This window comes from Miscanthus floridulus, chromosome 2, assembly GCF_019320115.1.
Source record: "Miscanthus floridulus cultivar M001 chromosome 2, ASM1932011v1, whole genome shotgun sequence".
Classification (NCBI taxonomy): Eukaryota; Viridiplantae; Streptophyta; class Magnoliopsida; order Poales; family Poaceae; genus Miscanthus; species Miscanthus floridulus.
In genome coordinates, this window is record NC_089581.1 from 119,616,669 (window position 1) to 119,641,402 (window position 24,734).

The 24,734-nt window shown below is 47.3% G+C and overlaps 2 protein-coding genes and 1 pseudogene across 11 annotated transcripts; 2 read left to right on the forward strand and 1 right to left on the reverse strand.

The window, feature by feature from the left end:
- Window positions 1-619: 619 nt before the first annotated feature.
- On the forward strand, window positions 620-10,953 carry LOC136528570 (5-oxoprolinase 1-like; annotated as a pseudogene).
- LOC136528589 (uncharacterized) lies at window positions 4,708-24,551 on the reverse strand. Of its 2 annotated transcripts, none has more exons than XR_010777108.1 (3): window positions 24,041-24,551; window positions 10,867-11,103; window positions 4,708-5,072 (listed from the first exon to the last, which is right to left on the reverse strand). XR_010777108.1 is itself a non-coding variant. In XM_066521555.1 (3 exons), the coding sequence occupies exons 1-3, from the start codon at window positions 24,173-24,175 to the stop codon at window positions 23,052-23,054; spliced, it is 420 nt and encodes a 139-aa protein (XP_066377652.1). In that variant the 5' UTR covers window positions 24,176-24,551; the 3' UTR covers window positions 22,994-23,051. The 2 variants fall into 2 exon arrangements, 1 of the variants encoding a protein (XP_066377652.1); XM_066521555.1 differs by lacking the exons at window positions 4,708-5,072; window positions 10,867-11,103 and adding exons at window positions 22,994-23,271; window positions 23,353-23,417.
- Window positions 11,360-22,313, forward strand: LOC136528600 (uncharacterized). 9 transcript variants are annotated; one of them, XM_066521563.1, is made up of 7 exons: window positions 11,361-11,620; window positions 18,860-19,064; window positions 19,147-19,387; window positions 20,125-20,194; window positions 20,290-20,358; window positions 20,957-21,090; window positions 21,729-22,313. In XM_066521563.1, the coding sequence occupies exons 4-7, from the start codon at window positions 20,138-20,140 to the stop codon at window positions 21,808-21,810; spliced, it is 342 nt and encodes a 113-aa protein (XP_066377660.1). In that variant the 5' UTR covers window positions 11,361-11,620; window positions 18,860-19,064; window positions 19,147-19,387; window positions 20,125-20,137; the 3' UTR covers window positions 21,811-22,313. The 9 variants fall into 9 exon arrangements, 8 of the variants coding, with proteins under 8 accessions (XP_066377692.1, XP_066377671.1, XP_066377682.1 ...); XM_066521591.1 differs by having other exon boundaries at window positions 20,290-20,335; XM_066521570.1 differs by having other exon boundaries at window positions 19,288-19,387.
- Window positions 24,552-24,734: the final 183 nt, after the last annotated feature.

Here is a 24,734-nt window from a genome sequence, read left to right on the forward strand (position 1 = left end):
CTATGAATTTGAGATAGTCTTATATGTGAACTTTGAAAATGGTGGAACGTCAAATTCTAAGCTGAATAGTCTAATTTATTAAGTAGATTTTAATTCCTCTAAACTAAAAGATCAAAACGGCTCCTCGTAGTTTTCCATGCTTTTTGCTACTTGATATGACGAATGGTAAAATGTAGATGGGACAGGTGTCAATCTATGTTTCTATGCCTCTACCCTAATATTAAAATCAAAACTATATTCTTCTAATCGCTGAAAGGCTCATAATGTTACATTTATTATTTGGTTTGGATGTTTTTGATCCCGGAGATCCTACTTAAATTTGCATTGCCATATACATGAGGTTTCCTTGGAAGTGGTTAAGGATTTGTCTAGTTGCTAGGTGCTTGTGTCCATGTACATGAGGTTTCTTAAACCCTAATCTCTGTAATATGGTTTTAGGCCTTGTTTAGTTCCGCGAAATTTGGGAATTTAGTTACTGTAGCATTTTCGTTTTTATTTGGCAATTAGTGTTCAATCATGAACTAATTAGACTCAAAACGTTCGTCTCGCGATTTTCCACCAAACTATGCAATTTGTTTTTTTTTCGTCTACATTTAATGCTTCGTGCACGTATCGTAAGATTCGATGTAATAGCTACTGTAGTACTTTTTTGGAAATTTTTTTTGAAACTAAACAAGGCCTTGGTGTTTTAATATATCTATACTACTAAAGTAGCGTGTTGTTGCAGCATTAGCACTAGCGTCTAGCGATCAAGGCCAATAATTCCGGAGAAAACAGGCTTACGTTGACATGGGCCCACAATCCCGTTCTCCTCCTCGTCTGCCAGTCTTGCCACCATCGACTCATCTGTGTGGCTCTTTTATTGCGGCCAGCAACGGTGTGGTTCCGTGGTTCGTCGAACCTTCTCCACCGCTCTCCCCGCCGCCGCCACTGTTCTTGCACCGAGGTTAGTTCTCCTCCTGCTCACTCGCCCCCTGCAGTGTTTATCCCTGCTAATCCGTTGTTCTTTAGTCTTTGCGGTAGATTAGATTAAAAGGAATTCGCTGTTCAGGGCCATGGCTATAAGCCATCACTTCTAGATTAATCTCAGGTGTACCAGTACCAACCCTGCTTTTGTGATCTTTTCAGAGAACTCCAATTTTTCGCCTGTTGACCTTGGGAGTGGCGGACAATGGGCAGTAGCGCGGAGGAGGAGTTCAGGTTCTGCATTGACAGGGGCGGCACCTTCACTGACATCTATGCCGTGTTAGTTACTTAGGACCATCCATGCTGTAGATTCAGTGGGTGATTTCTTTATTATCATCCATCGTGTAGATTCAGTGGGTGATTTCTTTATCAGTTGAATCAAATAGACCTAGAGCTTCATTCGGGAGTAGGAGACATAGAGAAAGAGGGAGATGTAGGAGCATTTGACCATCGGAGGAGCTCCCTGCCTTCACTGGTTCGTCGGTGAAGATCTGCGCACGGCAGCGACGGTCGGAGTAGCGGTGGAGACCGGCGGTGGTGGAGGCAGTGGCGTGGCGGCGGCGGTGCTTTCCGTCACTGGCTGCGCCCCTCTGTTAGATCGGAGTAGAGTTTCTAGGTGGGGCGTACGGCTCAGGCGAACCTCGTCCAGAGAGCCGCCGGCCCCACCTCTATTTAATGCGCAGTGTGACGGAGGCCCGCCAGCCATAGATGGACTGGGCGCCCCCGATAAGGGCGCGAGGTCAAGGCTCAAGTGGCCGTTGGGCCACTGTGGTTGGGAGATCAAACCAACATTCTCCCCCTTGATCTCAACTCATACTTTAACTTTAAACTTTGACTTTAATCTCTTTCACTTTTATTTGTTCCACCACAGATTAGTGCATAGAGCATGTTTCATCGTCACGGTCAATCGCCGATAGATTTAACAGCTACAATACACGTCTCTGTTCTGAAACAGATTCTTTAACTTTGGGTCCTTTATTGTCCAGAAATCATAGGCTATACTATAAACCCATGTCGACTGTGTATTCTCTAAACACACTGGGTGGTAAGCCTTTTGTACGCGGATCCGCGAGCACTTGCTTGTTACTTTTATGTTCAATACTTTTAGTATGATTCCGGACTTTCTCCTTCACAACGTATAACTTTAACGTCAATGTGTTTGGCAGCACACTTGACCGTTGTTATAGAAGTGAACTACTTAAATGGTTATTGCTGTTGTATACCATTATCAATTCCGGATGTAAGTTCTTTTAACCATTTCGCTTGTCCTTTAAGTCTCATATCAAGCTATACTGTGGGTATGTATCTTTGATGACACCACAACTATTTCTTTGGAGCTTTTCTACAATAAAACTCTAACTGCGAGTGTTAGCTACTATGTGGGTTTCACTAAACATCTTGCCAAAATTTAACATTTGTACCCACAATTATTTGAGAGTACTTATTCTTTCTTGCTCACCATGAGGCCTATAAATCTTTGCACAATTGCAAAACATTCTCAACTCCATTCCAGTGATCTATATCTGGACTGGACTTCTGCCAAAATATCCCGGATACATGAACTATGTCAGGGTAAGTTCTTACTTATAAGCACTCATTAAGCTTCCAACAGCCGAAGTATATAGGACGTCTTTTCGATCGAACTCACATTCGTTCTTGGAACACTGAAAGTTCCGAAAACTATTACCCTTAACTATAGGAACAGGCGCAGGTATATGCTCATATATACTTTATTTCTTTAGAATCTTCTCTAAGTATACATTTGAGATAGTTCTAATACCCCTTTTCCTTTTGTCTCGGTAAGTTCCAATTCCTGGAACGAATGACGCTTTACCAAGATCATTCTCATTGAAATTTGAGGACAAGATCTGTTTCTTCTCCAACAGTAGATTAACACCACTATTAGCGAGTAAGGTGCTACCCACATGCAGGATTAGGAAAATAAATTTCTCATGTTTAAACTTTGCATAAATATAATTGTCCTCTACATTCTCTTTAAAACCCAAACTTTTTTATTGTACTGTCAAACTTCAAGTATCAATGTCTTGAAGTTTGCTTTAATCCATAAATGGATTTCTTCAGGCAATATTTCTTACATTCTTTTTCTTCCACGACAAAACCTTTTGAGTTATGCCATGTAAACTTTTTCATACAAATCCCCGTTGAGGAATGTGTCTTTACATCTTTTTGATGTAACTGTAAATCGTAATATGCCACTAACACCATTATGATTCTAAAAGAATCCTTGCATGCTCATTATAATCTATTCCTTCTCTTTGTGTAAATCATTTCACCACAAGTGACGCTTTGTAGCTTTCAATGTTCCCTTTTGATATCTTTCTATATTCCCCTTAGAGTCACATTTGTCTTGTAGACCCATTACAGTCTACTGTTTTGGCTCCATTGAGAATTTCTTCTAAATCCCAAACATCGTTGGTATTTATCGATTTCATTTCATCTTCCTTTGCTTCTTGCCATTTAGACGAGTGAACGCCTCTCATGGCTTTTCAAATGAGGTGGAATTATCCTCCATTTGAATTTCTTTCTTATTTTTTGAGACCTTCTGAGGCCTCGTGACACTTCTTTCATATGGGGCTATTGTTGCTCTTTATTGCCAAAATGCAAATGTTCTATAGCCTCCTGTATCACAAGATCATTGTTTACTTATTCATCTTCTTTAAGAGCTAACATCAGGTGTTGTATATGTCATACAACATCAGCATGTATAAAGTAATTTGTTGTTCCAAAAAACACTGTAGTGGATATGTAATCCCACTTCTATTCAAGCCTTAGGTATCTACATACCATGCTCCCCCAGATTACTCCATCTTCTATAAAGATGGTGTATCTTCAAATTTTTTATTTTGGGTTTAATCTGCTAAAAAAAACTCATACGGCGCATTTAGCACCGCCTTGATAACTCTGAACTCGTCCAGTATAAATACTAGCCGACTATGCTATCTTCCCATCGGAACTATAAAAAGTCCAGAAATTTAGCTATTTCTTTACTTTAGGGGTATCGTTATTATGACCGTCTTACTCCCTCAACGATCACATTCATCTTTTATAGATTACTTTTACCTTCAATGCATAGTATGCATTGCATTATCTGAAGTATGGGGAAGTATCTTTCTTAATTGTCTTTCTTAATTAATCTTATATTTCTCCCCCTCGAAATGTGGTATGAACTTTTCTACCACAATTTCGAAACATTCAGAACTTTTGTGAATGAGGAAACTTTGATTACTTACTTTATCCACATGATTACATCATGCAAACAAAATTCGTATGGGAGTATATTTTCCTCATTACACTTCAAAACTCAACATAGTCTATTATTATCAATACTTCTGCAAGTCACACTTGCATATTATTCTTATCTTTTGGTTCATATGCAACTTTCTTTTGTTCTTAAACTCATTAAGTACTTAATGACCATGACACAATCAGAGTGTACGGTCAATTCTAGGATAGCATAAGAGATACCCCAAACTTCTTTCCAAGTGCGAAATACACTGAGAGCACATGAGTCATCATATCCTTCTCCCGCCATGCGGGATAAGTACTATGCCAAACTCTCCCGCCATGCAGGATTGGTTAACATATGTACTATGCCTTCTTTACCCCGCCATGCGGGTATTTTCTCAAACTTTTCCCGCTATGCGGGTACTATCACAAACTTTTCCCGCCATGCGAGATAATTCCCTTGAACGAACATAATTGCTAGGATTGACTCGTGTTCAATCATCAAATTCAGAAATAAATCCGAATACTCTTTAATACACATGCTTAATCTGACATTGGTCAAATTAAACATGCATGTGACTTTTACTACTCTCATAAGTGAAACTGAAAATAAATTCTTCTTCACAGAGAGTACATAAAAGACATTTCTCAATGAAGACTCTCATTGATCTATCTCTTTTCTTGGATCAATATCCTAGAATGTTTTTCTTTTGAAGCCATTCTTTAAAGAGAACACAGTTCCTTAAGCAACGGCATTCTTTCACATATAACTTGCCCTTAGGCATTTCATCATCTGAGTCATAAGTACCCAGCTCATTTCTCTTACTTCCTTCAAGAATGAAAGCATGGAAGTCTTTTGTCTGAAAAAATATTCAACAATAATGCTCATTAAACTTTGAAATCTTTATGTTCTATTCTATATCACCGTTGGGCCGAAATAGAATAAAACATCATTCTTCTACATTAATTCCACATCACCGTTGGGCAGAAATGAAATTAACGTATAGAAATTCAATAATCTTGAAAACATAGAACTGCTCCTCAAAATTAAATTCTCCCGTTGGTTCAAATTTAAGTAGAAGACAATCAACTTCATTGCAGCGGAAACATGAAAATACATTTCTCTAGTTTAAGAGCATTCTTTGATCTTTATCTATTCTCTGAAAATTGGTCACTTTGATGCAAAATTATCAGAGATTTAAACTTTAAACATAAAACTCATATAATTATAATATTGTTATCATCAACGTTGGTCAGAAAATAACAATATCATAATTTAACTTTAAGCTTAAATTCATAAATGAACTTATAATATTGTTATCATCAACGTTGGTCAGAAAATAACAATATTATAATTCATCTTATCTATAAACCGACTATTCCTCCAATTAAAAAAAATTCTTCTCTTTGGTTCCAATTTTAACTGGAGGATAAACTTTTCATCATTTACTGAATAACTATAACTGCTCTTCAAGTTAGAAGACAATAAACATTTAACTTTGCAGCGGAACTATGAACATAATTGTTGAATTTTACCCACAGGAAAATTCTCTTTTCCAATTTTCTTTGAGCCATTTTTCACTGGAAAAATTAGAAGAAAATGGCTTAAACTTTTACTGCGCTGTGGCCCAACCATCAAAATGGCCCGGCCCAACTCGGCACGCGCGCGCGCGCAACCACCCAGGCCGCAACGTGGGCCTGGGCCGGCAAAGCGCCGCGGCGCGCTCGCCCGCCTGGGCCACTGAGTGGCTCGCTTCATCTCCACCGTCCGCGCTCATCCGACAGTCGCTTGGCCTCTTCGCCCGAACAAAAACCGGCGTCGCGGTCGTCAACCCCAGAACCCTAGCCTCATTTCTTTCTCCCTTTCCTTTCTTTCCACCGAACGGAGCAGCTGCGGCGGAAAGGTGGCGGTGGCCGTCGGCAACTGCGAGGAGGTGGCTCCGCCGCCTCCGCTGCGAGTCTCCAGCCGGCCAGCCGATCTATCTCCCTCCCCTTCTCCTCTGTTCTAGCGCCGCTCGCGGTCCAGCCATGGAAGGAGCAGCAGCTGTCCATGATGGCGGACTGGAGGTGCCAAGCCGGCGCTATCGTTGGGCTTTTCGTCAGCGCGCGCGCTCGCCCATGGCTGAGCGGGCCGCTGCCGAGTAGCCTAGCGACGGTGCCCTGTCCCGCGCGACGTCCAGTGCGACGGTAGGCGGTGGTGACGGCGCAAGGGATCCCCAGGTAGGAGAAAACCCCTTCCAATCCATCCTTTCTTTCTTGATTCGGGATCACAGTTAGGGTTAGGGTTGCGGTCTGTTCTTTCTCGATCCGATCCGGATCGGTCAATCTTTTTCTCTTTTCTTTTTCTGACCCCGATCTAGATCTATGAACTACACTGGGGATTTTAGGGTTAGGGTTTGGTGAAATTTCGAATCGATTTGTATCACCTTCTTTTCTCTTTTCTTTCTATTTCTTTCCCCGAGATCTGGTCGCGGGTTTAGGGTTCGGATCAAGCGGTCTTGAAGCCGAGCCCCTTCCGTCTTCACCCAGTTAGGGTTTGAGACTGTTCTTCTTCTTCCCCACGCGCTTCTTCGTAGGGTTAGGGTTCGGCTGACCCCTTCTCTGTCTAGATCCGAACGGATCTAGTCTATCTTTTCTTTTCTAATCGGTTTCTTGCCCCTGACAAGATCCACACACTAGATCGGTGGTTCCGATACCATTGTTAGTTACTTAGGACCATCCATGGTGTAGATCCAGTGGGTGATTTCTTTATCAGTTGAATCAAATAGACCTAGAGCTTCCTTCGGGAGTAGGAGACAGAGAGAGAGAGAGGGAGATGTAGGAGCATCTGACCATCGGAGGAGCTCCCTGCCTTCGCTGGTTCGTCGGTGAAGATCTGCGCACGGTAGCGACGGTCGGAGTAGCGGTGGAGACCGGCGGTGGTGGAGGCAGTGGCGTGGCGGCGGCGGTGCTTCCCGTCACTGGCTGCGCCCCTCTGTTAGATCGGAGTAGGGTTTCTAGGTGGGGCGTACGGCTCAGACGAACCTCGTCCAGAGAGCCGCCGGCCCCACCTCTATTTAATGCGTAGTGTGACGGAGGCCCGCCAGCCATAGATGGACTGGGCGCCCCCCGATCAGGGCGCGAGGTCAAGGCCCAAGTGGCCGTTGGGCCACTGTGGTTGGGAGATCAAACCAACATGCCGAGGTACCTGGGAGAAGAGAAGGCTATGTCATGAAGCTCCTCTCCGTCGACCCGTCAAACTACGACGACGCGCCCATCGAAGGGATCAGGAGGATCCTGGAGGAGTTCTCCGGAGAGAGGATTCCCTGATCGGCCAAGATCCCCACCGGCAAGATCGAGTGGATCAGGATGGGCACCACGGTCGCCACCAACGCCCTCCTGGAGAGGAAGGGCGAAAGGATTGCGCTTTGTGTGACAAGGGGCTTTAGGGATTTGCTCTAGATTGGTAATCAGGCTCGCCCGAACATATTCGACCTCAAGGTGTCAAAGCCGTCGAATCTTTATGAGGAGGTGATGATGGTGACAGCGACAGGGATGAGTCATTTGTTGAAGGGATCTCTGGGGAACTGGTGAGGGTGGCAAAGCCTGTTGATGTTGAAGCATTGAAGCCTCTGTTGAAAGGTCTGCTTGACAAGGGGATAAGATGCTTGGCAGTGGTGTTGATGCATTCATATACTTATCCTCACCATGAACTCCTGGATGAGAAGTTAGCTCTGGGGATGGGATTCAAGCATGTATCATTGGCTTCATCGCTGACACCAATGGTCCATGCAGTGCCTCGGGGCCTGACGGCAAGTGTGAACGCCCATCTCACACCAGTCATCAAAGAGTAGCTATCGGGATTCATGTCGAGATTTGAAGGGGGTTCTGAACAAGTGAATGTCCTATTTATGCAATCAGATGGAGGACTTGCACCGGAGAGGAGATTCTCTGGGCATAAAGTGGTATTGTCAGGACCTGCAGGTGGTGTGGTTGGCTACTCGCAGACCTTGTTTGGACTTGAGACATCAAAGCCACTGATTGGGTTTGACATGGGGGGTACATCCACGGATGTGAGCCGCTATGATGGAAGCTATGAACAAGTTCTGGAGACACAGATTGCTGGGTCAATTATTCAGGCTCCCCAGCTTGACATAAACACTGTGGCTGCTGGTGGTGGATCAAAGCTAGGTTGGGCCAGAATCTGTTGGGGCACACCCTGGTCCAGTCTGTTACCGAAAAGGTGGTGAACTAGCAATTACCGATGCCAATTTGATCCTAGGAACTGTTATTCCTGAGTACTTCCCATCAGTATTTGGTCCAAATGAAGATATGCCCCTTGATTATGAGGCTACAAGAAAGGCCTTCGAAAATCTTGCAGTTGAGATCAACCCTCACCGAAAGAGTCAGGACCCATCAGCAAATGACATGGCAATTGAAGAGATTGCACTTGGGTTTGTCAATGTCGCAAATGAGACAATGTGCCGGCCTATACGCCAGCTGACCGAAATGAAGGGGCATGATACAAAGAACCATGCCCTCGCATGCTTTGGTGGTGCTGGCCCACAACATGCATGCGCTATGGCAAGGTCCTTGGGTATGTCTGAGGTACTTGTTCACCGATATTGTGGAATATTGAGTGCATATGGGATGGGTCTTGTTGATGTCATTGAAGACTTGCAAGAACCATACTCTGCTGTTTATAATACCGAGTCATCTGCAGGACTGCAGAAGCATCTAGAAGAGAAGCCCTTTTAGTAAAACAGGTGAAAGAAAAGCTGATGGAGCAGGGTTTTGGAGAGGAGAGCATCAGGACAAATTCATACTTGAATTTGAGGTACGAGGGAACTGATACGGCCATCATGGTTAAATAACCAGAGCACGGATCTGGAAATGACTATGCCGATGAGTTTGAAAAACTATTTCAGCCTCGTGAATTGACGCAGATATCAACCAAACCAAACCTGTGAAAGAAAGTTCATGCCAGATTTATTTTTCAAGTGGGTGGCAAGATACTCTGCTGTACAAGCTTGAGAATTTGGGTTATGGCCATGTCTTGGAGGGTCCTGCAGTTATTATGAATGGGAATAGTACTGTGATCATAGAAAAAGACTGTAAAGCCATCATTACAGAGTATGGTAACATAAAAATAGAGATTAATGCAGCTCCAAGCACTGTATCAATATCAGAGAAAGTTGCAGATGTGGTCCAACTTTCTATTTTCAATCACCGATTCATGGGTATCGCTGAACAGATGGGTCGGACACTTCAAAGAACTTCAATTTCCACTAACATAAAGGAAAGGCTGGACTCTCTTGTGCTCTCTTTGGTCCAGATGGTGGCCTTGTAGCAAATGCACCTCATGTCCCTGTGCATTTAGGAGCCATGTCTAGTACTGTGTTGGAAGCTTAATTTTTGGGGTGATAACCTCCATGAGGGTGATGTTCTTGTAACAAACCATCCATGTTCTGGGGGGAGCCATCTTCGTCATGCCAGTTTTTTATCATGGTAAGCTTGTTTTTTTTTGTGGCTAGTCGACATCACCATGCTGAGATTGGTGGCATCACGCCAGGAAGCATGCCTCCTTTCTCAAAATGTATCTGGGAGGAAGGTGCTGCCATCAGAGCATTTAAACTTGTTGAAAGGGGTGTTTTCCAAGAGGAAGGAATAGTCCAGCTGCTGCAGTCACCTTGCTCTGATGAACTTGCTGGCTATAAGATCCCAGGAACACGTCGGATCCAAGATAATCTTTCCGATCTCCATGCTCAGGTTGCAGCAAACCAGAGAGGTATATCACTTATCAAAGAACTGATAAATCAGTATGGCTTGGTCACTGTTCAAACATATATGAACCATGTTCAAAAGAATGCTGAGGTAGCTGTCAGAGATGCTCAAAACTGTTGCGTCTAGAGTTGCAAAGGAGAATGGATCATGTGTTGTTGAGGATGAAGATTATATGGATGATGGCTCTGTCCTTCACTTGAAACTCACCCTTGATGCTATTAAAGGTGAAGCTGCAATTGACTTTGAGGGTACCAGTCCTGAGGTCTATGGCAACTGGAATGCTCCTGAAGCAGTTACAACAGCTGCTGTCATATACTGCCTACGGTGCTTGGTGGATGTCGATATACCGCTAAATCAAGGCTGCCTAGCGCCTGTGAAGATCCTCATTCCTAAAGGCTCTTTCCTCTCACCAAGTGACAAGGCTGCTGTTGTTGGTGGCAATGTGCTAACGTCTCAGAGAGTGACTGATGTTATCCTAATGGCGTTTCAAGCCTGTGCCTGCTCTCAGGGCTGCAAGAACAATTTGACCTTTGGGGATGACACCTTTGGTTACTACGAGACCATTGGAGGTGGATGTGGAGCTGGGCCAACCCCTGGGATGGCACTAGTGGTGTTCAATGTCACATGACAAACACAAGGATGACTGACCCTGAGATCTTTGAGCAGCGGTACCCTGTTCTTTTGCACACATTTAGCATCAGGGAGAACAGTGGAGGTTCTGGTTTACACAGAGGTGGTGATGGCCTTGTGAGGGAGATTGAATTCCGGCGGCCTATTGTTGTGAGCATTCTATCTGAGAGACGGGTGCATGCTCCCAGGGGACTAAAAGGAGGACGAGATGGAGCTCGTGGTGCAAACTATTTAGTCAGAAAAGATGGTAGAAAGATTTACCTCGGAGGAAAGAACACTGTAACGGTTAGTGCTGGTGACATTCTTCAGATTTTCACGCCTGGTGGCGGTGGCTTTGGCTCTCCTTGATGACACTTCTTGCAGATGCTGATCTTCCTCCATTTGTTTCCTACCTTTGTACACCAGTAGCTCTATTTAGAAATAAAACATAATAAGACCGATACAAACTCAACCTGTTGGAGATTCCAGATGCTATTATTGCTCCGTGAGGCATTGGACCTGAATAAAGCATGAGTGGTGTTATTGTTCATCAGATACCTTTTATGTGAAACCTATAATGCCAAAATTGATGATGAATGATGCTTGCACTTTCTTCTTATTTTGATATTAGTCGGAAATTGCCATGCTAATTTTCCTATCGTTTATGTTAAACATGCCCTCGTATGCCTGCATACCTCAGCTTGTGAATTGTGAATGTTGCTTCATTGATGTTGGTCTTCATAGATTATTTATTGTTAAACCAGTAATTACCAAACATATACTGCTCCCGTGCACGCATACCCCAGCTTGTGATGGGCCTCCTCCCGCTACGCTGTGCCGAGCTCTGGATGGGCGACGGAGACAGGCGGGGACGGGGACGGACGGCCCTGCGCCGAGCTCTGGATGGGCACGCACCCTGCCGCGCCCTCCTCGCTGGCGCCCGACGTCTCGCTCCGCGACTGGTCGCCCGCAACCCTGCCGCGCTCGGCCGTGCCGTCGCCGCGAGATGGGATGGTGACCTCCCCTTCCTCTTCAGGTCCGTGACGTCGCCTTCTCCATTCCCCTTCCTTCTCCCGTGCCCTGCCTGGTAGCGCCGGCCACGCCCACACCCCGCCGCGGTCCCGTCTGGCTGCGCTGGCCGCTCCCCGTCGCGGGCCCGTCTCGCCGTCGTCGTCTGCGGGCAGCGCGCCTCCCTCATCTCGCGCCTGCGAGCGGGCAAGGCACCTGGCCATGGTGGCCCTCCCCCACCCCTGCGGCGCCCTCACCACCCCAGCGGTGGCCCTCCCCCACCTCGACGCGCTTGCTCAGGCGGCGGCGGGGCCGAGATTACGCCAGCCAGCCCGGACCAGTAGCAGCTCGTGGCCGCCGGCGCCAGGGACTTCCTGCACAAGCGCTCCCGTGGCCGCCGCTTCTGGAGCAGGCGCGACCGACAGCGGGACCTCCCGCGGCCACGGCTTCTGGAGCAAGCACGGGTCGTCCCCGTTCGGTGACGGTGGGGGCGCGGCGCGGATCTAGGGCCGCCCGCGTCTTCTCCTTCCGGTAGTACCGCGGCGGCGGCGTGGCGTGCAACCCGACGTCGGAGCGGGTTCTTCATGTCGCGTGCCCCCCTCGATGCTGGCCGCGGCGAGGCGGAGCAGCCACGCAGCCACAGCGTTGAGTCGGCTCCAGTCGTGGTGGTGGGCCTGGCGCTGCGTGGAGTCGCAAAGAGACGGAGAGAGGACGCTTATTTGCGTTCCGCGTCGCCTCGGACGCAAAATGGGTCATGCGATTGCCTACTCCGTTGGAGCGTGTCTTTTTGCCGCTAAAACACTATGCACCACGCATTTTGAGTATGGGTCGCGTTATGCGTATGCTGTTGGAGACAATCTTAGGTACATAGTTTTGCTACGCACCTTCATATATATTATGTCGGATAAAATTATTAGGCAAGTCTATGTGTGATTAACTATGATTAGCACCTGTTATGTATACTTGATTGTATTCAATCATATTGGCTATATATATGAAGGTCACCCCCATATTGAGTGTGAGGTGTGTCTCTACATGGTATCAGCCTATCACCATATTGGTGTACTGCCAGCGGCTAAAGATCAAGGCCGCCGCTCTTCATGACGTCGGCCATCCTGTCCAGGACTCGCAGCTCGTCCTCACCCTTCTGTGTGGCCTCAATCCACGCTTCCCCAACACCGCCGACGACATCGCCAACTCCGCTGTCCTTCCCACATTCGCCAGGGCCCATGACATGCTGGCCCTAAAGGAGCTCCATCTCACCAATGACGAAAAGACGGTCGCCAGCACCGCCCTCCTCACCACCGCCGGCTCTGGCTGCACCAGCCCGAGCGGCTGCCGTGCTCTCGCTGCCACAACCAACTCTGGAGGTCCACACAACCCACACGTGACCGACTACGGCAGCACTAAGGGCGGTGGCAACAGCAGCGGCAGCAAGGGCAAGGGCAAGGGCCGGCGCTGGAACAGCGGCTCTGCGCAGCAGCGCGGCGGCGTTGGCCAGACTGGTCAATACCGATCCATGGGCCCCTGGCTTTGCTACAATCCATGGGCGCCACAGGGCCCTCCTTCGGCTCAGCAGGCCAGCTGGCGCCTAGGCGTGCTTGGCGCCCCTCCTCCTTAGGCTCACACGGCCTTCGCGCCTACGCAGCCCGCCACGACATTTGCGCCGCTCCACGTCTCTCAACCAACTCCCATGTGGAACCAGGATGGTCTTGTTGCTGCACTCAATCAGATGCATCTCCAGGGCCAGCATCCCTGGGTCCTAGATTCCGGCGCCTCCTCCCACATGAGCTCCTCGGATGGCATACTCCTCTCTCGTCATCCTCCTCCTCACTCTTCCATTACAGTTAGCAATGGTGCACATCTTCCTATTTTATCAAGTTTGCTCTTCATACACCAGCATCTAATTTTCATCTAAATAATGTCTTAGTTGTCCCATATCTAGTCTGCAATCTGCTATCCGTCCGTCAATTTACTAGGGGCAACAACTGCTCTATAGAATTTGACACTCTTGGTTTTTCTGTCAAGGATATCCTGACCCGACGCGTGATGCTTCGCTGCAATAGTGCTGGTGATCTTTACACCTTCCCTGCTGCATCTTCCGCTCCACACGCCAGCATTGCCATCTCCACCGACCTCTGGCGTCACCGTCTTGGTCATCCCAGCTCCGCTACCATTGACATTCTTCGTCGTAATGCGTCCATCAGCTGTAATAAAGTAGAGCAACTGCTATGTCATTCTTGTCAGCTTGGCAAACATGTGCGCCTCCCTTTTTTAGATTCCAGTTCATATACTTCCATGCCTTTTGAACTTGTTCACTATGATGTATGGACATCCCCGGTTGCCAGTGTATCCGGGTATCAATATTATCTCGTTTTACTTGATAATTTTACTCATTTCTGTTGGACCTTTCCCCTCACTCGCAAATCTGAAGTCTCCACTCATTGCAATTTTTTGCAATTATGTCCACACTAAATTTAGCTTTGCCATCAAAGCTGTCCAAGCCGACAACGGCACTGAATTCGTAAACAATACCCTCCATACTCTCTTTGCTTCCCGTGGTATTCATTTATGCCTCTCGTGTCCATATACCTCCCCACAAAATGGCAAGGCTGAACGTCTTCTTCGCACATTGAACAACATCAGTCGCACGATGCTCCTCCATGCACACATGCCTGCTTAGTACTGGGCTGAGGCGCTCGCCACAGCCACATACCTTCTGAACAAGCGTCCATGCTCTGCTGTTCGCCACGGCATTCCATATACTCTCCTCCACAACAAACCTCCCGAGTACTCCCACTTACATGTCTTTGGGTGTCTCTGTTATCCGAACTTGACCACCACGGCTCGCCACAAACTCTATCCTCGCTCCATAGCATGTGTTTTTCTCGGCTATCCCTCTTCCCACAAGGGGTACCACTGCCTCGACATGGCCACTAAGCGCGTCATCATCTCTCGCCATGTGGTCTTCGATGAGACTTGTTTTCCCTTCGGGCTTTACCCCTCTAGGTCCTCGCTAAGCGACCTGGATTTTTTGCTTGCAGGTACTACAGTGCCGGTGCGTCCTGCACCTTTGCCCTCTGCTGCTGAGCCGTCACATCCCAGTTTCATTGAGGAGCTGACCGACGACCCCGTGATCTTGTTCCACTGCCCTGTACTTCCTGCTGCTCCACCAGCAGCAGCTCCACCACCTGTTGCTCCTCCAGTGGCTACCCCGGCTCCAGCTGCTCCTCCAGCAGCTGCCCTTCCAGCGGCTGTCCCGCAGGACATCCGGCTTGTCTACAGCCGGTGTCCCCGGGCGCATGACGGATCCTCTACAGCACTAGGATCGGCTCCTGCATCTGCTCAGCAGCCTCCTGCCCCTGTCCAGCAGGCTACTGCTCCTGTACAGTCAGCTACTGCTCTTGTACAGCAGCCAACGGCTCCCGCAGCTCCTTCGGCACCTCCCATACAGCAGGAACGACGCATCACGCGGACCCAGTCTGGGGCCATACCGGTTATGCGGTATGTGGGGCTCTCTGCGATAACCACTCCGTCTCCACTTCCCTCCAACTACTGTAGCGGTTTGGCTGATCCAAACTGGCGTGCGGCCATGGCTGAGGAGTACAAGGCGCTCATCGACAACGGAACCTGCCGCCTCGTGTCCTGACCACTCGGCGCCAACGTGGTCACAGGCAAGTGGATCTTCAAGCACAAGTACCACTCCGATGGTACCCTCACCCACCACAAGGCTCACTGGGTGGTTCGTGGCTTCTCCCAGCGCCACGGCATCGACTACGACGAGACATTCAGCCCGGTGATCAAACCAGCAACCATCCGGGCTGTCCTTAGCATTGCTGCCTCACGCGCCTGACCTATTCATCAGCTAGATGTCAAGAACGCTTTTCTCCATGGACATCTGGAGGAGACTGTCTACTGCCAGTAGCCCCTAGGCTTCGTCGATCCTGTTTTTTCTGATCATGTGTGTCTGTTGCAGCGCTCCCTCTACGGCCTAAAGCAGGCTCCCCGAGCCTGGTACCAGCGTTTTGTGACATACATTCACCAGCTCGGCTTCGTCGCCTCGGCTTCCGACAGCTCCCTCTTTGTCTACAACGACAGGACCAGTATCGCCTACCTGCTTCTGTACGTCGACGACATCGTACTTACTGCGTCCTCGATGGCATTTCTACAGCAGATCATTGGGCGCATCCACTCTGAGTTTGCCATGATTGACCTGGGCGCACTCCATCACTTTCTTGGCATCTCCGTCACTCGCTCCGCCAACGGCTTGTTCTTATCACAGCGACAGTACGCCGTTGAGCTCCTTCAACGCGCGGGCATGGCTGAGTGTCACTCTACGACGACACATGTTGTCGGGTACCGTAGAACGGGGTACCCCGAGCGAACATCAAAGAGGTCACTTAAGTCCCATCAAGAAACAAAGCAAGAAGGTAAGCTGTGGGCCCCTCACCCGCCACGTCCGAGCCCACTAGGTCCTCCGCTTCGCCTCGAGCCTCGCGCAGGAGGTCTCGGCGTCCTGACGCGATCTCCGCCTCGCGCGAGGCTCTCCACAGGGGGCCTCGGCAGGGAACACGATCTCCGCCTCGCGCGAGGCTCCCCACGGAAGGCCTCGGCAGGGGGTGCATTCTCCGTGTCGCATGAGGCCTCTCGCGGAAGGCCTCGGCAAAGAGTCCGATCTCCGTCTCGCGCGAGGCCTCATTCTCCGTATCGCTCGAGGCCGGTTCGTCCGCGGCCCGTCGCCCCTCTGCCTCGGCCGACCTTCCCGACAGCACGTCGTGTCTCATTAATACTTCAACCACTCCCGCAATCTCCGCCGGACGAGGGCTCGACACCACAGAATGGCCGACGGGACCTGAGGTCGCATCAGCGCCATACCGGCTGGGACAGGGCACGGCGGGGATTACTGGCCACTGTGTTCTGACGCTGTGCCCACGATCAGCGCCCACACTGCACTGTACCCCGCAATCCCCGCCTCGAAAACAACGCGACATGGACAACTTGGCCCGAGTTATCGTCGCCTCCAAGCCGGCGCACCAAGACAGCCGCCCACTCGGGGCCTCGGCACTGTGCACCAAGGTCTAGGCTATCTCGGGGTTTGTGCCCGTCGAGACCCCCCACTGCGGTGCAGCCTCGGCACCGACCAAGCCTCGGCCTCGCGCACAGTCCGTCCACACCGGCTTGCACGTCCACCGCCGCACCCACTCCGAGGCAGTCCCAGGGCTCCCACGACGCACAGGATCGGATGGGACTGGCACGCCGCCCCAGTGCTCCAAGGGCGGACCACTCCGACGACCACGCCGCCACAGGAATAGGCCACAGGGCTCGGACATGCCGCCCCTATTGGCACGACGTCGCATAGTTAACATATGTACTGTCCTTGTCTTCCCTTCAACTATAAAAGGAGATGACTTGGGCCACTTAGGAGAGGAGGAACACATTGTAACACACGCACACATCACAGCCGCCTGAGAGCAACGTCTCAGACGGCCCATACGACACCTTGTCGAGACCTGGGACTAGCTCCCTCTCTCCTCTAGCTTGTAACCCTCTACTACGAGCACTTCGGTGCAAGGAATACAAGATCGATCTCTCAGACTGGACGTAGGGCATCGATTGCCTGAACCAGTATAAACCTTGTGTCTCTTTGCATCACCATCCGGGATTAGGGGCACGCAGTTCAAATTCACTGGTTAGTTGAGGACCCCCCGGTCCGAAACACCGACACATGTTGACACTCATGCCAAGCTTTCTGCCACCGCCGGTGCCCCTGTTGCTGATCCGTCCGTGTACCGGAGCCTTGCTGGCGCACTCCAGTACCTCACGCTGACCCGTCCTAACTTGGCATACACCGTCCAACAGGTGTGCCTCTTCATGCATGATCCCCGTGAGCCGCACCTCTCGATGATCAAGCGGATTCTACGCTACCTGAAGGGCACTCTCTCCTCCGGCCTCCACATTGGTGTCAGCCCTGTTCAGTCACTGGTCTCCTACTCCAATGCCGACTGGGTTGGCTGTCCAGACTCTCGGCGCTCCACCTCCGGCTATTGTGTCTACCTCGGCGACAATCTGATTTCTTGGTCCTCCAAGCGTCAGACCACGGTCTCCCGCTCCGGTGCAGAAGCAGAGTACCGTGCTGTTGCTCATGTGGTGGCCGAGTGTTGCTGGCTGCGCCAGCTCCTGCAGGAGCTCCATGTTCCCATTGCTTCGGCGACGGTTGTCTACTACGACAATGTCAGTGCTGTCTACATGACAACCAATCCCGTTCATCATCGTCGCACGAAGCACATTGAGATTGATATTCACTTCGTCCGTGAGAAGGTCACCTTAGGACAAGTTCGGGTCCTTCATGTGCCATCCTCTCACCAGCTCGCAGACATCATGACCAAGGGCATTCCTGTACAACTATTTACTGAATTCAGGTCCAGTCTATGTGTCTGGGATCCTCCTGCTTAGACTGTGGGCGGGTATTAGGCAAGTCTATGTATAATTAGTTGTGATTAGCACCTGCTATGTATACTTGATTGTATTCCTTGTATACCTAGCCATATTGACTATATATATGAAGGTCACCCCCCATATTGGGTGTGAGGCGTGTCTCTACAAAAATCTATGTATCTAGAAAAGGAGAACAACCTACCATTTAGAACGGAGGGAGTACCGTTTGTTACAGGGCTAGTACTATTTGAATCATTTTCTTGCTTTGGCCGGCACATTTGGCAAAGTTTGGCACGAATATGAGTTTCTTGCAAGTGAGAAAGGGGCTAAGAAAGTATACTATGTTTTGTCATAGTTGTGTCGTTGAACCAATGACCAAGAATCCGTGGTTCACTTAGGATTAGGATGTGGTGTGGCAAGCTTAGTGGTCAGCAGCCATATTTTGTTATGATGATACTGATAATATTTCAGGTTTAAGCCTAAATACTTCGATCATATTAGTAGCTTGTGATATCGGAAACACATAATGACTGCATTGTCAACGATACTGGTGCGGACGGTAAAGGATGGTGCATATGGTGTATGGCCGGGGGCTTCTGGCCTCCAGACCCTGTTCTAGAGGGTCGGTGTATTTTTTGCGCATTTGTCCTGTTCTAGAGGGTCGGTATGTGCCCAGATCCATTCTCCATGTACCCTGCCTGCAGATTCTGTCCTTCCTTTCAAATAAGAAATATCTCCTATTGTTCTTTTATGGAGAGGAGAAACAGCTTCTCATTTAGAGCACGAATGCACTACTGATGTGAAATGGTAATGCATACTTCATGAAATGCAGATTTCATCCTACTGCCCTTGACAAGAATGACATCAATCAACTTGCTGCAGAGGCACTTGCAGACTGGCCCTGTTCACTTGTCTTATGAGCCGTACTGTTTCAGCGAAGGAACAGTGTTTTTCTCTCACAACAAATCAGCGAACAGTACTTTCAGCCATGGCTTTTCAATGAAGCGAACAGGGCCATTCTCTCACGGCAAAATGAGGTAGTGAGATGTTACTTGGAGAAATGGTATCTGAATTTCTCTTGCTTTTTGTTTCGAGTTCTGAACTTTCAACTTGTTGTAGATGCCATACATGCTAAACTGGTTTGGCTGGTGCACATGGGATGCATTTTACACCAATCTTACTACTAGAGGAGTGAGGGAAAGATTAAAGAGGTATTTACAAATCTCACGTTTTCGCTAATAATGATTCCTTTATTTTCAGCCTTGGAAAAGGTGGAGTTTCTTTTCATAAGTGACAGTGCGTGACAATCTGTCAGTATGGATCCGATGGGAATTGCATGCTTATTTGATAACTCGGTCAAGTAAGCAGACTAAACATATTACACTTTACCACTCATACTTATTTTCTGTACAAATTGTAAGGAGTTTAAGTTCGGATTCTGTACTTTACCTATTCTGTCTATATATTAGCTTTGCAAATAGGTTATAGTCTATTAAGAGGAACCACAAATTTCAGAAGATAGGTATAAGAGCTATTCCTGGGAAACGAATTGATGTTGCCAGTCCTTCGCTGAAATAGGAAAGCTGGCAGATGCCTGTTTAAAGTTCCATCGCAGGGATGAACCCTTTGTAGTTCTTACATATGTTTGCGATGGACATGCTCCCTTCCGTAAAATGATTCTGGAGATTTTGTGATTTCAGCTTCTGCACCCTGCTTATTTGCTCCTGTTTACTGATTATTCAAAATTAGGGTGTTTGTTGATTGGCCAGGTAAATTTATTATTTTATAAATTTGGATATTGTACATATTATTGTGGGCACATTGGGAGTTGTTGACACACACTAGATCATAGGTGGTGTTAAATTTAGTGCCTTCAGAAAGTCTTCAGCCTCAAAATGCTCCTCGTGCTTCTCCATTTCTAACATTTACCACAACATTCATTTGCGTGAATGAAAGTATGCAGTCTAAGTTTGTTAGAAAATCATAAATGATAGGACCTAGGATGTCAAGTTAGAGATAAATTTAAACTTTGTGCTGTATGGGCATTTTGTTGATAGATAGAATCAATATATCTAAACATTGAATTGCATGATACAGGCAGTAAGGCACTATGTTGATATCCATAGTAATTCTGAATGTGTACTCTCTGCAAAGATATTTTATTGAGGTATGCAGTGTCTGTTGCTCCGTGCTGCACTCACTGTAAATATGTACTCTCTCAGCTTAAATGACTGCATGTTTACCTAATTTCCTTTTTGGCAGGTTTATATTCCTTCACATCAGGTGTTCGATTACAGACCAGACAGAGGTGGGTGTCTTAGATTTATTCCGGTGAGACATAAATCACTTGCTTTTTCTAAATTTTATGGGAACTATTTATTCATTCTAATGTTGTGGTTAGTTTGGTTGGCTGGTGCCTGGTGGCCCATGTGAGAGCCTTGGCTGCAGTGGCATCCTCAAGCATAGGGCAATATGCAATGCAGATCCAATTTCAACTTCTTAAGTGTATCTTGCTATGTAATTAACAATATAATAACTCTTTGTACTGTTTATTTTTTGTTTGAATCATAAATCTATCTCCTCGGCAGATTGATTACCAAAACACATGCTATCATTCTTTGCAGATTGATTGCAGTAGCTCTAATCCAAAGAAATCCATTTACCATTCCATTCAACAATAGCAGAGTAGCAGTGGCAGGATGGCAGAAAGAAAGACATGCCCTTGAGAATTAATGTTTTCTTGAATTCTTGTCAATCTCATGAAAAACATCTCATAGCATATTTGGCTTATGGGAAAAATTAAGAAGTGAATATTTGTCTTTCTTGGATTATTCACATCTCATAACCTGATTTCTAGCAACATTTGTCCTTCTTGGATTAATTTGTATGTGGGGTGGTCGGGTGGACATCCGTCCTCGTGGCGATGCAGAGTGGGGCAGCTTCCAGCACAGCGCTAACTGATGAGGTCTGGCCAGATGGTGTCAGCTTTGATGTTCCTGTGGTCAATCCTCACCAGCCAGTGATCATATCCAGGGATGCGCAACTCATCCCTGAAGGCCTAAGGTAAATATCGTTATCTACACTTAGTCACACTGAACCATTCAGTCTTTTCTGAACTACCAGGCCTATTTATTTATGCTTGTATAGAGTTGCTGCTATGTTTGGCTGGCAGGGAAGTTGGAGGATACTCAATCAAAGCATATTATGTTTGTCTTCCACATAATGGAACGTAGGAGAGAAAACTTGTTAATTTAATTTTTAGATGTCTTTTCAAAGCTATATTTTGTTAAACTCAACGTAATTTCAATTTCTTTTCTTGGGAAACATCAGCACACTTTTGCCTTGGTATTTATATCAGGAAGAATTTAGAATCAACGCTACTCGTCGTAAACATGTTCTACTAGGAATTCTTGACTTATTTTTTAGGCTTTGTAGGGACAATAGCATCCGTATTACATTATTTTTTTAGCAAGTTCTTTTTTATTATCTTCTTGAGGACATGATTTGCTAGACAAACCAATCTAATCTAGAAAATGTAGTATATATGTTGGATTATTTGTTAGTTTTCTAACACACATGTACTTGACCTTGACTATCCAAATCTCATAGGGGATTCACAGTAAACTTAAAACATTTTTGTTGGTCATTTGGTAGTCATACATATTTCCGAAGTTAATATCACCTCTTAATCTTGATTACAGAAAGGCAAGAAGTAGCAACTGGATGCTGATTGTCCAGATTGGTGATATGAATATGTGGGCCATTTGTAATACAAGAATATAACAAGTGAACTTTATTGTGAGTATTGTATTATTTTTGCACCCTCTTATAGTTAGCCATTGTATAAAAAAATCTGATTAGCAGTAGATACTAAGAATGAATTGCTGGATAAGAAGGTATCAAGCTTTCAGGTACATTTCAGATCCATTGGCAACCTTGACATGAGCAGGTATACACCTGCTACAATTATGCCATCAAACTTTCAACTATATTTCAAATTCATTGACAACCTTGATAAGAGCAGGTATACACCTGGAGCGTGTGCTGTGGCTCCAACTGACTACCGCTGATGGTTCGCCCTGACCTCTGCCATGTTGTGTTGCTGCTTGTAGGGAGTGGGATCAAATAAATCAAAGCTTTTGTTTAACTTGTATATGCAGATCATCCACTTTGTTTTCAGATCATTAAGTTTCTGCTATTCCATGTAAAACATACATGCTTTCTAATGTGAATTACTTCCCCCGGTTTTGATTTAGTGATTCATGTATTTTACTGTCTATAATATTATAAGGATTTTAATGGCTTAATTGCTCTTGTCGACATCATGTAGTGGTATGTTTATGCCTCTATCCAAGCTGGGGCAAGTTACTTAATGTTAATTTTGTTTCTTTCATCGGTTGATTTATTTATTTTTTAGTTTTATGATTTATTTTGATTTTATGATTTATTTTTTCTAGACACCACCATAGCGTTAGCACCGGTAATATACTAGTATTAGTAGCTTGTGATATCGGAAACACATAAAGACTGCATTGCCAACAATAATGGTGCGGACGGTAAAGGATGGTGCCTATGGTGTATGGCCGGGGGCTTCTAGCCTCCAGACCCTGTTCTAGAGGGTCGGTGTTTTTTGCGCATTTGTCCTGTCCTTATGTTCATTTTGTTCAAATGTGGTGCCTATGTATATATATATTTTTAGAATGTTTGGGTCTTGTGTGTTGTGTCATTGTGTGCATGGCATTCTTCATTGAGTACTCTCTTCTTAATAAAATGATACATAGCTCCGCTGCAGACATGCAGTATAAACTTATTGTTAGCTTGATGCATATTTCCTTTAGGCAACCATTGCTCGCTTTTAACGCAGATGAAACCTCAGGGTTGAGCTGATATAGTAACACCGTCAATAATTACCCAAATTAATAGGAAACATACATTTTGGAGCACCGAACTCTGTTTTCGACCACTGACCACTGTGTAAGTGTGGAGGCAATGGCACAATTATGGTCATCTTTAGTATGGCTCTACTACATGTAATCCAACACATGCTCTGCAAGAAAGCTCAGCTCAGATTGCCTCATTTGTGAATCTAGAGTTGAGCTGAATAGGTTCATTGAGCAGATAAATGATGCACATTTTTCTCCAAAAGCTTTTTCCAAGTCTTGTTGCATATTAGACTCGGAATCTGCGCCACAGTTTTCTTTTGCGTTTCCAGAGTAAAGAAGCAGGAACTCTGAACATTTTAATCTGAACATAAAGAAAGTGACATTATTTTATTGCGATGAAGCTGTTAGTCATAATGGAACGTGTTATGGAGTACCAACAGACCTTACATTGTCGTCCCTATTTACATCTTTTACAATAGCAGCAATTTTATTTAGCCCATCTTGGCCCTGTTCAGATTAATTACAAAATATATTTTCATAATAATTTAATTCGGAGCCATAAATTGAAATCCTACTTACTAGAAACTTAATCAAACGTGAACAGAGACAGTTGCATCCTTTCGGGGACAGACCTAGTATATATTTCGCCCCCCGTGCAAGGAACCATAATTGAGTAAACTTGAACTGAACGTCTTCTGGGGTGAAGTACTTTGCTAGGAGCCCAGGACCACGGGATTCTTGTGGTTGTGGCCCAGCACTTGAACCCCGTACTACTGGAATGAAACATACACCCAAAACCTGAGCAAAGCAGATGCAGGAGCAGGACATGATGGTTGTGTTGGACGGCCACTGCGGAGAACTCGTCCCTGTCCTGCCACCCCCAACTTCCTAAGCGAAGCTCCAGTGGCAGTGCCTCATGTACTGTACTAGTGTGTGTGGTGACAACTGACAACTGACAACTGAAAAGAACTAGCCAACCAATGACAGTAGTAAAGGCAGGCGCAGGACAGACCAGAAAGAACGAACGTCGGGCATCGCATTGTTGATGATCGAACAACTCTGAGTGAAGGACGCCAAATTTCCCAAGGCGGAAAGCAAATCCAGAGCACCGATCGCGAGGCCGTACGTACCTTGACGGCATTGTAGCGGTGCGCCGCGGCGGCGCAGGCCGGGCAGAGGAGGCAGCAGCCTTCGAGCACCCTGAGCGCGAGCACGACCTCGGAGTCCGTGGCTGGGTTCCTGAGCCTGCCGGCGGCGGGCTCCATGCCCAGCACCTGCGCCACCGTCAGCACCGCGTCCCCGGCCCCGGTCGCCGCCTTGCGCAGGCTGTGCTCGAACAGCACCGGGATCACTGCAAAACCCAGTTCCGTCGGCAAGAGTGACTATTGGAGAAGATGGAAGACCTTGGAGGTCTCGGATGGACTGGGAGTCGCGGAAGAGGCGGCGGAGCGGAGGAGCGCGCGGAGGCCGCACAGGCGCAGGAACGAGAATCCCGCGGCCGCGTCGCGGAGTCCGCACCGCAGCGACAGCGCCAGGTCTCTACCGGCTCCACCGCTCCTGGCATCCCCCCACCCGTGCCTCGCCGCGTCACCCAGGCTCCGCGAGGCACGGCGCAGTCTCTCTCGTTAAATTCTCGCGGCTTCTGCGGCCGAGCTCACGAGTGGGAGATCCCGTGTCGCGGTCGTGGACTTGCACGCTTTGCTTTGCTTCTCCTGCGGTGGGGTCTGGTGGCCCATCTAATCGTCCGGGGGTCAGTGGGCCACACCCACCTCCGCACCGCACCGTACCACCGTCGTCGTGAAGTACACACAGGCTGAAACTCTG